The sequence below is a fragment of the Fulmarus glacialis genome, unplaced genomic scaffold (genome assembly GCF_000690835.1).
Source record: "Fulmarus glacialis isolate BGI_N327 unplaced genomic scaffold, ASM69083v1 scaffold38854, whole genome shotgun sequence".
Classification (NCBI taxonomy): domain Eukaryota; kingdom Metazoa; phylum Chordata; class Aves; order Procellariiformes; family Procellariidae; genus Fulmarus; species Fulmarus glacialis.
This window is the reverse complement of record NW_009211283.1, coordinates 3,340-19,226: the sequence shown is the minus strand read 5'-3', so window position 1 is coordinate 19,226 and position 15,887 is coordinate 3,340. Positions and strand designations below refer to the sequence as shown.

The following is a 15,887-nucleotide window of genomic DNA, read 5'->3' as shown; positions in this document are numbered from 1 at the left end:
ATGACTATGCAAAGGCATGCAAGTTTCTGAATGGATGATATAATGGTTGCCTTAAAATCTTTCAATTTGTCACTTGATGTTCTTTTTCTTTCTGATTGTTGGGATGCCAGCTAATTAAATATTCAAACAGGCATGCAGTTGTTTTAAAATAAAATTTGTTTGGGGCCCAGTTGTTTTATCTTGCTTTTTTTATCTTGAGCAACAAGTCTGTGCGAATCATGCACTTAGAAAGCAAAATCAGCATTCAAGCTTTTATCAGGCCACCTGGCTGAGTTGGCACACCAGAAAGTGTGTTGTTAGGATCATTCTACTGTAGTTCCTCTGTACTGTGGCAACTTGCTAAAAAGCAAATAAAACAAGGGCAACAAATGCTGCAGCTTGCTACACTGTTCTTTTTTTATTTGTGCTTTCTATCTGTGTCTATGCTGTTACGGGTTTTTTAATGCATGACACCCAAATATTACTAACCTGCTTTTATTACTCTCCAATATTTAGGTGTATGCACCATCCCCGAGTTCTGATGATTTCAACAGAGAATCTCCAAGTTACCCGTCTCCTAAGCCACCAAGCAGTATGTTTGCTAGCACTTTCTTTATGCAAGGTGGGTAACATGACTTCAAATATATGGGTAGGTGTCTCTTGTCCTTTAGGCAGAAATCTGCAGTCAGCCACTGTTGTACTGAATGAATGAGGAAGCGTAAAGGTAACATACTGTGCTAGAGCCTATGATTAAGTTTTATATACTTTTAAAACAGTTAGATGAAGGGAGCTGTCTGTTGATTTAAAGTTTTTCTCATGACATTAATTGCTGACTGAAATTTAAGGGGATTAGACACCAGGCCAGATGGACAGAATCCCCCATCCTTTCATTGTAGGGGCTTCAGAGCAGCACACGGGAGTGATAGAGAAAAATGAGGTGAGGGCTTCTTGACTGTTCTGGAATTTGACTGTACAATATCAGCTAACAGTTCTAAGTTCTCAAATGCTTGTATATCCACAAAAAAAAAAAATGGGGGGGGGGGGGCTGCATTGAACAAAACGAGAGCAGAATTCATTTCCTCGGCCTCACGTCATACAATTAGCTCATACTGTAGTCTGATGAGGTTTTGGAGCATATTGAAAGCACAGTCTCTCAGAATTTACAGAGCACCTCAGTTTGTGGTACAGAAGGAAAACTGCATTGACACATGGGTTTAAGGCTTATGTAATGTAGTGTAGTCATTTCAGTTACTTAAATCTGCTATTACAAAATTTTTTTCTATTTTTGTGGTACTAAGGTATTCTAGACTATAAATTGCTTATTTTAGGTTAATAGATGTTTTGCGCTGTATGTTTGTGATGAGCTCTGTTTAGCCAAACTTCTGTCTCCTCCACCCCCTTTTTTATTATTTCTCTCAGTCTGGAATTTTTATCAACCCTCTTGATATAAATCTGGCCTTACTGAAGGTCTGTGTAACTAGCAGAAGTACTTAGTATTTTCTCAGCTGTGGTTGGATTGTATTTCAGCTATAAAGCCTCTATTGGTTTTCTGGGGTTTTTTTAACAAAATATAGCAACAGTGTGGTGGCATGAAAATAGAAGACGCAGTATAAACTGGTCACCATTTCCCTGCTGATGTTAGTCTGAGTAGCTGAATTCTGTATTCTTTTAAAATAATTTTGTAAAGGAAAGTAGAACTCAGTACTCTTCTTCATTAAATGTATTTTTCTTGTTTTCTTTTTTATTAAAAAATAAAAATAAAAAAAAGATGGGACCCACAATTCTTCTGACCTCTGGAGTTCATCCAATGGCATGAGCCAGCCCGGCTATGGTGGGATGCTGGGAGGCTCCTCTTCCCACATGTCCCAGTCCGGCAGTTACGGCAGCCTGCACACACACGACCGTTTGGTAAGATACGCAGCACAGGTTAATGTATTTGTACTTGTATATGGAGATCTGACTTACAAGAATTCATTTCTTGTTTGCTGCTCATGTATGTCAGTTAAAAACCCAGTTGTCAGAAATCACAAACTTAGATTAGATTTATGTCCTTTTATTTATATCTGTTGTGTAAATAAAAATCTGCGGCTGTATAGTCGTCTGTTCAGAGGATGGATGAGTCCCTTTCTTTATTAAAGAGCTGGGTGTTGTATATTTGGTATCTTAAAATATCAACATTTATTTAAAGACTGCTTAATGTCTTATGTCTGTTTCTCTTCTCTCTAGAGCTATCCCCCACATTCAGTCTCACCTACAGATATAAATGCTAGTCTTCCTCCAATGTCTAGCTTCCATCGTGGCAGTACCAGCAGTTCACCTTATGTAGCTGCTTCACACACTCCACCTGTCAATGGATCAGATAATATTCTGGGTAAAAAGTTTTCCTGTTGTTTGTGGAGGGTTTTTTTGTTGTGTTTTTTTTTTTTTTTTTTTTTAATTTTATGAGGAAATTAAATTGAGGGCTGCATGACGCACAAAATCAAGATTTAATTTATGGGATGCTTGTAGGTCAGGGATACCGCACCACTGTGATGTTTCTGTCCTCAGTATGGCTGAGATACGAGGCAAATTGTTTTGCAGTCAGCTTAAGACTTACTGGTTTATTTGCTTTTGCAGCCAAGCCTATGCTCAGGAGATTGTATCCATCTAACTTAACGGCAATTATCCTTCCATAGTTTAGTATATGTACCTGTTCATATAGCTAGTTCTGGTGTTGCAGTTCTCAGAGCTGCTGTAACGCCAAGGTACTGTGCAGGAGAAAGGCAGAAAGACTGTTTCTTTGGGGAGCTTGATAAATTGCATCGTAAATTCCTCTTTTAACTGATTTAGAGATTACCGAGTAGCCAGTATGGTGGCTGGTTTAGTCTCTTCTGTGCTTACCTAGAAAGCATGAAATACAAGATGATCATCTGTTCCTTGCACATATTTGCACATCTTAAGATACAGCCATAGAAATTAAATGCTTGTAGACGCCCCTTGTCAGTTTGATGTGATTTGCACGTAGCTTCATTTTAGGTAAGCGGAATTTACTTAGAGTGACTATATTGGCTTTGATTTGGGAACATGTTTTACACTCAGATCTTTAAACAGAACCCAGTTAATGAATCTGCCTGGGAGATTCAGGCTGGAAAATCCAAGTTTGCCACAAGCTTGAAACAGCGAGTGTTGCATGATTTGGATTTCTGATGTGAATGGCTTATATTCACATTAAACACAATTTTTTGGCATTAGAAGTTGATAACTGGAGAAAGGAGATTAACTTTTAAAGGGTCTGTCTTCTACAGTGAAGCAGATATTTCAGAGGATTCAGGTCCTTTCTGCGTTTCCAGTTGGCAGGGTTTCAGACCTCCTCTTGGCTTGATGGTGTGTGGAGCAAAAGGGCATGCAAAGCTGCTGACATGCAACTAAGAGCAGGGGTGACAGAAAGCTTGGTGGATAAGAGCTTTTCAGGGATTTTCTAAAATAAAGATGAGAGTACAACACGGGGAATTAGAGCAGGGGGAACAAGGAGACACACAAGGAACTATTCAGTGAATTTGGCTTTAAGAATTAATGAAACGTGCGGTACTTTAGTGATAACAGTTTAGAAATAAGCTGCAATCATACAATTTTCTGATTTTGATTTTCTTTTCACATTTCATGAAAATTGGCCTGTGATCCTAAGAAAATAATTTCAGTCTTTTTTCTAACTGCTTTCACTTGTTGGTCCTTAAGTTATCACGGTGATACTGTGTTTGACTTTAAAGAGAAGAGTATCTAAATTTAAATCTAATTGTTTTAAATAAATTTTTAAGTATAACGAGAACCTGTTTCTGTTGACACTGACTTCCTCGAATACCCGTTTAAAAAGTGGTTGCTCAACTGTACGCGATGAATAAAATAATAAAAGTAAATAAAATTTCAGCTTTAAAAATAAGTGTTGGGTTTGCTTTCCACATTACAGGAAACAGAGGAAATGGTGCTGGAAGCTCACAGACAGGCGATGCACTTGGAAAGGCGTTGGCATCTGTAAGTAGCAGTTAGAATATTCAGATCTGAAAGACGTATTTTGATCATTGCATCCATTATTTATGTGTTCATTCATTTTATAATATTAAATCAGCAGTTTTCATGTATGAAGTTAAAATAATGTACTATGATACGATGTCATACACTAGACAAATGTCTATAAAAAAGCAAGTGGAAAATGCTTTTATTTGTAGAGGACTCATTCTGACTTTTTTGTGTTCAGGTGATGGGAAGATTTAGGGCAGATGTAGTTTAGAAAGTTGTTTAGACAAAGTAAAAGATAATTATAAAAGTTTAGGGCTTGATTTTTTCTTCTCCCCCCACAGTGTTCTAGTTAAAGTAAAATATTTTTAACATTACTCTTAGAGCAGATCCTGCCTCAAGATTTAAAATGTTTTCTCAGTGGCCTTATAAAACTGAGAGGTTTTGAATGCTGTGTTGTATAGCTATAATTTATGGAAGAGCCTTTAAAATGCTGTGTATCCATAAAGTTTAAACTCTTAACTCTTGTTGGAATAATACAGATAATGTAAAATGTTGCAAGTATCTTCAGTCTACTAAAAGCTCTGTTTACATATGCATGCATACAGCAATTATTTTTGTATTAATACAATCAGATGTGCTTTTTATAAAACAGTAATTGATACAGTATAGCAGAAATTTCAGAGTTAGGAGTAGTGGCTGGGGGAGCACTTTGTATTTCTTGTATGTAGCAAATAGGGAGACTAAGTCTGATTTAAAAGATAGAAATGACTATTTTGCAGCCCCAAAAGACCATTCCTGGGTTGGACTCTGCATCCCTCACCTCATACCAATGAATGCAAATGTGCATATTCGTGCAGATCCTGTTACCCTTGCATCCCCCAGAGGGTCATATGTTAAAAGATTACCAGATCTGATAATGTCTGCAATGTCCATATTGGGTAGGAGAACTCTGACCTACTAGCTTTGAGGAGAAAAATGCTGTCCCTATTGCTTTTGGGGATTCAGCAAGTAGATAACAATTCACAAGTCTAGAGGGCAGTTAACACTCCCTTTTTGTCTGTTTGAGACCTGTCAGAAAAGAACTGGGATCATTTTGACTTCTAGAAATAGCAATGCTTACATACTTCAGGCTGTCCATTACTCTGTGGATATATTAGAATGTCTGCTGTTCTGCAGCCTGACCAAAATTTCTGTTGTTAAGTCTGACATGCCGGCCAGTTAGACCTGCAGGACTCTGTGACGTTTTCCATTGCTTTCCTTTTTTAAATTATTTTCTCATCCTTTCAGGTATTTTTGCCCAAGTCACTAGCTGAGAAAGCCAGGCTCGTGTTTTGAGAAAAAACTCTAAATATATTGCGAGTGGAAGTCAGGGCAGAAATGTTTAATCTAACTGGTGGGTGGGCTCTGGTTGTCATAGAAACTTGTTTCTGTCATCCCGTGTTGTTGCTTGGCAGGAGCAGCCAGGTCATTCCATAAATCATTTCTGTCATAGCTGATGGTGATGCATTCCATCTGCTCTATCAGTGCATGCCATAGTCTGCACACTTCAAATCCCTCGCCTCATCCATCTGCTTACCCCGCAACACGCGCGCACCCAGCACACTTCTTGCGCTTGTTCGGCAAGGAGCACCGCTCACGGTTGTGGAGAGGAGGGAGGTGGTCTCTCCTGCGGGTGAAGCTAGCGCATGTGAATTTTGATGGCTAGTAAACCAAGAATGTTTTTCTGTTTGAACAAAGTTTTATTTAATTTTTTTTTTTCCTAAGATGGCGCTATATGCCTTTCGGTTAGGATTTTAAATGCTACTGCTGCAACTGTTGAGAGGAATTTCTAGTTCTAAAATTCTGTTGATGTACATCTCACAATAGGCCTTTCATGTGCGAAACATCAGAGGATACGACATTTGTTCTTCAGTTTAGGTATTAAAGACCATACAGAATAGTATGTGATTAAACATGTAAGGCCAGATAATACATTTGCAAAGGTTCTTTTATTTTAGGTTTAAGCCTGGATAATTGTGGTCTTAATCTCGGGGTAGGCAAGAAAGAGAATTGTACATGAAAGTATTTACACAAAGTTCCCAAAGCCCTGTGGATTATGCATTAGTTTGGATAATGAACTAGTATAGATAGAAAGAAAAGAAAATCTGGGTATTCGTGCCATTTCTAATGTGTTTCCCTGAACATTTGCCAAACAATAACCCTTTAAGATTGTGCCCATGGAGGGTTATATGGCAGGAGAAACATCTGGTTTATTTCATTGCCTAATGCCAAATCAAAACACTTGGTCTTTAATTTAGAGGAGATCAAACAGGAGGACTGTTTAACTTTGTTGATTATATCAGACCTCTTTGTGATAACTTATGTTTTGATTCCTACCTCAGAACTAGGGTAAAGACCTTTGTATGGGCTTGGTAGTTAAATAGCCACTGGTCCCCTCACAAAAGAAAAGAAAATGTAGGGAAGTTGACTTCTAAAAGTAATTCATGAATTAAGTTTCTTTGTTGCTTTAGACTCAATAACATTAACATAACAAAACCTAACTGAAATGTACACTGTAGTGTTTAAAAAATTGGACTAACAGCTCCGAGGTTTGGCTCTGCAGGCTCTCAATTGTGCAGCTTTTGTCTAAGAGCCTTTTCATTAGACCCTGGCATATTGGCACCCCGCTGATTGGAATGGACCATGACTGATAGGAGGAGGAGTCTCATTTGTTGCAGTAAAATGAGTCATGTTACCGTTTAAGCCTGGCAGAAGGTGTCAGGGTTGTTCATCATCGGTCATTTAACAGCACAGCGGCCAGGGACTGCACGCCCAATGAATTCTGACCTCGTGTTTTATTTGTGGTTTTGGTAAAATGTAGGTTTTCCCCCTTACAAAATATAGCAAAATAAAGTGGGCAGGTAGAGCGGTGGAAAAGAACCAGTTTCAAAGGAAACTTTATGGCCTTTTTTCTGACATCATTTTAATTTTCTGTATCTTATCTGCCTGGAACTCTCTACAGTTCCCATACTGACACCCAAGATTTATTTTTATACTGATGTACAATGCATGTATTTCCTACAATGGTTTGAGGTAGTTTGTTCTTTTAAATATATTTTCTTTCTGGCATGTATGAAAAAGAGGAGGTATTTCCATTAGGGAACTGATGGGCTTTTCTAATGAAGAAGTATGGTAGGCGAAGGAGGAGCATGTGGTCTATCAGGTCCTGGCTTTGTCAGTTAAAAAAATACAATATGCAACTTTAACCAAGTCCCAGTTTATTGTCTGCTAAATGCTGAAATGTTATATTGTCTGTGTGAAGAGACATCAACCACACTGCCAGTGAAGATTTTTTAACTGCCATCTGATGACTAACAAATCCTGGTCTCTGCTCAAGTAAAACAGGTTTGAACTGATGACCTATAAAAATATGTTCTGAAGTCCATAGTCAGCCTCTAAACCTATTCAGTTTCCATCACAAAATGAATTTTCCAAGAATCTTGAAATTTTAAGTTTTAATTAAAGCTTTAAGCATTATGTCTTCTGTTTTTATCAATATTTTTAAATTACATTAATAGCAAGGAATGAATTGTTGCAAGTTGAGGTTTAGTATCTTAAGGGAGCGATTGATACAGAGATAAGAGAGGAAAAATTGTGTGTGCTGCAATACATTGCAGCAAGAGCAACAATGCATTGTTGCAAAAGCAACAAAATTTCAGATGGTTTTCGTTTGGTAGGTACCAGTAGTAACTAGAGTTTAATGCTTTCTTGGTATTTTCTCTTGTGAAGGATTAATTTTTAGAAGATAACGTGTTGACTGCTAAAACCTTTTCTCTCTCTAAAGTTTGGGATTCCTCCGCATTTTCCTGAAGTTTTGTTTGTTATAATTATCTGCGTACTGTTAACTTTTACGTATATCGTTCCCCTTCAGTGATAAAAAGGCTGTAATTTCTGCTGCTGTTAAAGTAGAAGGAAGATCCGCTATACTTGTGTCGCTATCAAATACAGACTGCGCTTATTTTGACAGCTGCTTGAAAATGAAAGTTTTCTGGGCATTTTTAGAGCCTTGAGTGTAATAAAGCAGAGCTGTGATTGAAGGATCAAATTGTTTTTTTATCAATCCAGCATCAAGAGTGACAATTAAAAGCATGAAAAGGAATCCCAATAGCTATTTTTTTTTAGCATGTATTATGAGATGTATTGATATACAATCTCTTTCATCTGTTGTTAGATTTATTCTCCTGATCATACCAGCAGTAGTTTTCCATCGAATCCATCAACACCAGTTGGATCACCATCGCCTCTTACAGGTAGAGATTAGCCATTTGTCAATAACTTATTTGTTGTTTTGAAAACATCCTGTTTGGAATCACAGTGAAATCCTTGCATAATTACTTCTATAATTCCTTGCATAATTACTTCTGTATTTTGTTTCTTTTCCCATTGTACTAACCCCAGATTTATAAATCCAGATTCTTAAATATTTTGTTATGAGCATTCACTTAAATCCTGGCAACTGGCTTTGAAAATTAGCTTACTAAAATAATCTTTGAAAACATTGAATGACAGTATCACAGCTATAAAGATATCTGTACAGATCTGTACCATTGGAGAGAAATAAGAGTGATTTGGTTGGGTTTTTTTTTTAAAGCTGTATGTTAAAACTCTGCGGCAGCTTTCAGTGACAAACACAGCAGATGTGTGTTCCCTCTAATGAAAATATAGTAGGCTATGAGACTATCCAGTTTTTACACAGGATAGCTTTTCATTCATATCTTTCATGAATGCTTTCATTCTATGGGAGAAGAATTTCTGGCATTTTTCAAAATAAATGCTCTGTATTGCAGCCACCTCTGTCACCTGTGCTTTGTGTGTTTGTAGTGTGAATGTGGGAAGAAGCATTCCAGTGTGGAGATGAACTGTGGGCAGCTGCCTACAGCTATTAGTGGGTAGTGCAGCTTTCACAGACACTGTGGCCTCAGCTGTCTAGTAAAAGTTGAACAGCTGTTCTCCATATAGAGAGGACTGTGAAAGCTCCATTGACTTAAATTTGTTGTTTAACAAAGAACTAGAATTACAAGCAAGATGATGTAACTTTAACCCAGTTCTTTCCTATAGTGCAATTTGTTAAATTATTTAACGTTTATACAACAGTCTGTTTTCCCATTCTCTATTGTTTGATATATCCCTGCAGACTCCTGGCCGTTGGTCACTCTTTTGCAAGTGTGTTTTGTTTTTTATATATATTAAAAAAATTAACTTATAGTGAAAGGTGTACAGAACGAGCTTAACTGAACACTTTTGTAATCTAGATGAATAAATTAGTAAAGTTATTGCATGCAAAATGCAGTTATATACATATGTATGTGAATATGCATATCTATATATGCCATGTCACTCAGAAAACTTTCATCATTCATACTTCACTCATGTTTAATGGACAGTGTTCTGGTTTTCTGTGGACTTAATGGATTAATGAATGTCTGACATGGTATACCTGAGCAGCTGCTTTGGGCATTTTGTTTCTATCACTGAAAAAAACATCTTGAATTGAGTAACGATGGGATTAATGGGATTTTTGATTTAGTAATTACAGTTGACAAAAAATGTTTCGTGTATCCTTGTTGTACTGAAAAGGCAGATCAGACCAGAAAATTATTACTCTCTTCTTTTTAACATCAAAGCAAATATTGAAAGGAGCTCTGTGGCTGGAAGAAAGAAGTTCTGACATTTCGAAGTATTTAAAATTTTAAAGATCCCATTTGGAGTCCTGATTAGATACCACATCTAATTTTGTAAGCATGAAATCACTAGCTAATTTCTGGTTTTAGAATACAAATTTGAGATCCCTAAAATTTGGATTTTCCCTTTGCTGTTGATGCCTTTGTCTGTTGGAACCTGTATCATATGTAAAACACTCAAAAATTTGCACTTTGATTTGTGTTCCTTATTCTGGATTCTGATGGCTAAGACAGTAGTAGATATAAGCAAACAATATTGAAATCCTTCTCAGGCACAAACCTAGCATCTGCTTTACAATTATACCCTCCCACCCCACACCCTCTAATTCCAGTGATACAGAATTTATCAAGCCTTTGGTAAATTGCTCCAGTAGTTAATTACCTTCATTTATGAATCTGGACTTTTATCTTTATTCCCACATGAGTCGCTAAGAACACAGTGAAGCACAATGTAAAGTAATTACTACTATATTTATTGCTATTTATACTCCTGGTAGCCATTTTCTGTCCTGACCCAAAAAGTTATTGCAGATAAAACAAATGTTTTACGTATACTAAAATAATATATTTTGGAGCATTTTAGCCTTCATCGTGATTTTCCTCTTTTGCAGTTAGTTCTTTGTTTATTTAGCATTCTTATTATTATAGATTTGACATAAGTCATAATTTACCTACCCTTTAATTGTAAATTACAGTAGGAGCACTCTATTTGCCATTTAAAGCATTGAGAGATAGTGACTTCATGAGATACTTAAGTATATAAGCTCATGTTTGACTATTTCGCTGTTCTGTTACTGAATAAGGACTAACGACGTTTTTTTATTAATTTAAGTAAAAGCTTTGAGAACAACAAGATGAAAACCCCCAAGTATTATGAGACAATAGTGTGTGTCTCATCTTTCCTGTCCTCATTTAATTTCTAATTTTACATAAACATGCATAGAGCTTAGCTTCTTGCATAGTTTTAATGATTGTGTATATGTATGTGAAGTTTATATATGGATCTGAATGATGGGAGCCTTGGCATTTTAAGAATCCTCACAGGATCAGAGGTATTCAGAAGGGTTCGGTCGGTTCTGAGGATGCAAAACCAGCCCTCTGCTGACTCCGATGCGAGTGTGTGTTTGAAAGGGGAGCCAGGGGATTAGTGTTGGGGAGACTCTGAGAATAAGAACAATACTACAGTGATTACTATCGATGACCCTGGTAAATCCTAACACTTGCCTGGCTTATTTGTTTTTTCATGCTGCTATGTTGGTGCTGCGCTAAAAGCTGCAGTTGTTAATTGCAGGGCTTGTGGTGCCAGGATGCTTTTTAACATAATTGGTGGATTTCACGCACAAACTTCTAAGAGGGGGAGTGGAATGAGGGAAGCAGGAAATCAGTGCCATCTGGCAACCTGCGCAGACATGGAGACAGATATGCCACCGCTCAGAAAGAGCACTAGCATTACTAGAGGTGTGATTAAAAACTGCAGGTTGCAGTTGTTCCTCTGAGAGGAGAGGGAGTTGAATATTCCCTTCCCCCTTTTCTTTTTGTTTCCTTTGTGAGAAGTCCCACTCAGTTTTGTTCTGGGCTTGCATTAAGGAAATATAGTACCTTTGTCCATTTAAAAAACAAAAAAAACTCAAAACAAACTCATCAGACTAGATGCACAGGCATTGAGTCTATTTGCTTTCTTTTCTTAACTGCTTGCCTTTCTGCTTAATATTCAGCTGATGCTTTATTGTAGGAAGTAGTAAACTCAATCCTGTTAGTAGTGAGCACTCATTAAAGCCTTGACTATGGTCTTGTCTCTAAAAATGGCGTTTTGACCAGATAAAAATTTAAACGTTACACTGAGCCAAAATATTCTAAAGTTGTTTCATTAATGCTTTGCAAAAATACATGGGACTCCAAGCATTATTCCCAAGTTCAGGAATGACAGTAATGTGGAGGGAAACTACAGATCCAGAGCCAGAGTAGCTGAGTGAAGTGAAAATTGGTAATTATAAACTTACTCACTGATGTTGTTATATTTTAAAAGAGAATTCCAACACAGTTATGGCAGCTCTGGGCTTTTATGAAATTGAAGATGATGGTTTGTTTTTTTTTTTTTTTAATTAGAAAGGAAATATTTAGGTATTTTAATAGCTATGCAAGCTGTACTCTTTTTGTTAAATAAAACCCTTTCTTTAAAAGGTAACTACTTGCAGCTCTCTGAACAAAGGAACTGTAATGTTATTAAACCTTTTCCCAGTTTTCCAGACGTACAGCTCTGGCTGTTATTGAAAGAACAAGCCCACAGGCTCTTCCTTTAATGAGCTGCTTTGGATTGTATGTCCATAATTTATTAATGTAATTGCTTTATTATTACATTTGTATGGCTGAAAGGAAGCTGTCTCTAATGGACATAGAATTTCATGTAGTATCTTTATAAAAGATGCATTATTAGTTGGTGAGAAAAATACATGTTGTACTACTTCAGGCTTTGTTTTAAAAGTACTGCTTTATTAGTTACTGCATTTCACATCTAATTATTTCTAAATTTTACATGGGAGTGAGGTATATTTATGTCAGATTAGAATGGATATGTATTTGAATTTGCAGTGTATAGGTAATATGGGTATAATTGTCGATTTGTTGCACAATCATTCTTTAGCTGCCAATTTACCTTAAATACATCCGAAATAACAAATGGGAGTAACTTCGGTGTATTTTTACTCTTCTAAACTTGGAATGCATTATAACCTAAAATGGTATAGTGTAGAACTAGACAAGATAAAGAAAGCTTTTAGATGTAGTTTTAAGTTTTCTTGTTTAGTAGAGAGATGTCATAAAAATGGTTTTCCAGTTATCCTTAATTCAGTGTCTATTTGATTTCTTTAAATATTTTTGTTGTATATTTTAACGCTATTAAAGATATGTCTACATATACTGAACATAATCAGAAGAAGAAAGAATTCAGCAATCTTTTTATGGTGACACTGGCAGAAGGCAGGTATTTCAGATACTCTGTGTGTGTGTGTTAGTCCACTTTTTTAATATTGAAGTACTTTGAAGATGTCACTGCTTTGTCATCGATAATGTGTCTAACCCTACAGATGCCAGGATATAAAGATTATCCTTCAATAAGGCAGAATGAAGGAATTTATCCTCCTTTGTATACCCATATGTTAGCTTACCTTTATGCAGAATATGTTGGTTTTAATTATGTTGAGAAATACTGCGTCTCTGCTTCCCACTTATGCCGCATAAATCTGTGCGTTAACCTAGACAATTTTGACAGGTGCCAGTCAGTGGTCTAGGAGTGGAGGACAAGCCCCCTCATCTCCAAACTATGAAAACTCTCTACACTCCTTGGTAAGAATTGTTGAAAGCAACATAGTACTTTTTACTTACAAGTTGAAGGCTTGATTTTGTATAAATCCTGCATATCATTAAAGGAAACAGTAGGATAGCATTACAAATGAATTCTTTGCTAACAAATGGCCTGTTCAGTTGAACAATATAAGACGTGCAGGGTGTGTCTTTCACCATCTGTTCCTTGGGCATCAGGCTTCTGTGCCGAGGACAGCTGGTGCTAAAGCGCTGTTATGAGATTCTGGTACCTTTTCACAAATCCATAGCTAATTCTTATCTAAAGTTCAGTCTGGAGAAAAGATAAAGACTTCATGCCTTCGCATTTACTTGTCCTTCCCCCTCTCTCCCTGAAATGGTAATCTCTTGGGCTTGTTTTCATTACACTGTCATTAAAGTATTAATATATTTTATTTGTAATTATTATTTGTTATTGGGAAATGTTCATTTATTAATTAATAAAACATTTTACAGAAGAACACACAGGAAATAACCTACAGCATTGTAAATTTTCTTCTTTTGAAGATTCAGCAGAGGATTTAAGTTACTGACTTCTTTCTTAAATTTCTGGTACAGCATCGGGAAGGAAAGGGGAAAAATTTGAGGGAAGGTTTTGATAACCTGTTAATATTTCTAGTTCCCACAGATGTAATTTCTTTTTTTCTGTCTAACAAGAATAAATTTAAGCTAAATCAGTTTTCTTTTCTTCAATATTTTTGCAATTAAATATAATTGATATATACATCTTAGAATCCTAACATAACTGCAGTGTTAAATATTAGCCTTTTCTTATCTTAATACAATCAGATCTCTGTTGCATTAACTTGACTAACAATTTATTGCTGACATGCACATCAGCTGTTTCCTCACCTCTTTTTTGAATTAATCTTAACCTGTGCTTTGCTTCCTGTTCTGTCTTGACTTTGCCAGAAAAATCGAGTTGAACAGCAACTTCACGAGCATTTGCAAGATGCAATGTCCTTCTTAAAGGATGTCTGTGAGGTACTATTTCACTTTAGATGGTGCCTTTTTGTGTTTCAATTAATGCTTCCTTCGGATTCCCCATTAAAAACTTAAATTAGTGTAGCGTATGACCCATCTTTTGACTCCAATATTATGCTATTTCAGTTTCTGGAGAGCTGCAATGTCAGAATTGGTTTTGCTTTGGGGTTTTTTTGGTCTTTTTTTTTAAAGGAAAGTAATTTTAAGACAGATTTTTCTGCAGTAACATACAGAACTCGCTTTTATTTCTGAAATATCTAATCTGTTTAAAGATCCATTTTAGAAAATGATAACTTAAAATTTTGTCCAGTTTTTTTGTAATACAGGTTCTCAAAAAGCCACTGCCTCTCTTAATTGTTACTAACGTGGTGAGGCTGATTTTATGATCGTTCTTTCTCGTCCTGTATTAGATAGCTTATTTTGTAGCACTTCCTTTTTTCTCGTTCATGCCATGTAATAGAAGCTGAGTGACATTAACCTTATAATAAGCTTCACTTTAAAAGCTGCCACCTATTTGTGGAATGAATGCTATCTCAAGCAAAATCTCCAGATATCTTTTCTTTTTCCTGTTTGTTTGTAGTGCTGGTAGGTGCTTTCAAAGTCTTTTGATACTGCATTTCATCTTCTGTCTTTAAGATCTCCGAGGTAGAAACTGTTACGCTGTAATGAGTCTGCAGATCTATTCAGTAATGACTGTTACTGTCCCTCTTCAATCCCAACAGCAGTCTCGAATGGAGGATCGCTTGGACAGACTCGATGATGCCATTCATGTACTACGAAATCATGCTGTGGGGCCTTCAACGAGCCTATCAGGTGGCCATGGAGATATACATAGTTTATTGGGACCATCCCACAATGGGCCAATTGGAAGCCTGAACTCAAATTATGGAGCATCTAGCCTTGTAACAACCAACAGACAAGCGTCAATGGTAATGATATTTTTAAACATGTACATATTTATGCAAAGCAATTAACAGCTGATGCATTTAAATTATCATAGAGCCTAGTGAGTTAAAACTGGACTGTAAGATTAATATTTATCAAGAAGAAACTACTCGAGATTCTTATGGAGGAAAAGATGGCAGACAACTTGCACCTGCTGTGGTTTTCCAATTAGAGGGTTGGGATGGGGGTGGGCAGAAATGAGGGGGAGGAGAAAGATGGGAAAACTTAGACTTTGGCCTGGTCAGTGGCCCATAAAATCCTGCTGTGACCATATGCAGAAAGCTGAAACTTTCTACTGAGAGCATTTCAGCTTATACATGCATTTTTTCCAGATGTGTAATAATTGGCAGAACAGTTTTCTCCTTGAAATGGTGAATAGGGAGATTGAATGGGAAAAGCAGTCAAGAAGGACTGAATTTCAAGTGTTCTGGTCTGGAAAAGCTGTTTATTGTAAATTGGAACTAGTCTTCAATAGCAGATGCTGGCAGAGGACTGGGAGGAAGCTGTTGGAATGTGGAACCATAGTGTGCGCAGGCTCAAAATCTAAACTTTTTTTCTAAAGGAAAAGGAGTTTGAGCACAGCTGTAGTGTAAGTAACAATGAAGAGGAAACAACTTTTAGATTAATCCCCAAGAAGAATGAAATAATTCAATCCATCTCTTCTAGTTTCTTTAAAAATATGAACTGTTCTGAAAAAACGTAGTCAAGCTTTTCATAGATCCGAAATATGTTAAAAGCATTATACAGTAAACAAAATCTATTTGTAGCATTGCTTACTTCCCTTTTTCTTCCTTTTCATTCCTCCCTTCTCAAAAATGCTTAAAGGAAAAAGAGCTTTTTAAAACATGCTTATTTTAGTGGTGCCATGTGTTTGCATGTTTACAGCGTAATTTTAAAGACCAGTTACAT

At 36.6% G+C, this 15,887-nt stretch overlaps 1 protein-coding gene across 1 annotated transcript; it reads left to right on the top strand.

Annotated features, from left to right (window-relative positions):
- Window positions 1-499: 499 nt before the first annotated feature.
- LOC104076574 (transcription factor 12) lies at window positions 500-14,962 on the top strand (the record flags this gene model as incomplete). Its single annotated transcript, XM_009577491.1, has 8 exons — window positions 500-601; window positions 1,748-1,887; window positions 2,206-2,350; window positions 3,923-3,987; window positions 8,183-8,261; window positions 12,961-13,034; window positions 13,962-14,033; window positions 14,756-14,962. Coding segments are annotated over exons 1-8 (810 nt in total), but the record flags the coding sequence as incomplete, so codon positions are not given.
- Window positions 14,963-15,887: the final 925 nt, after the last annotated feature.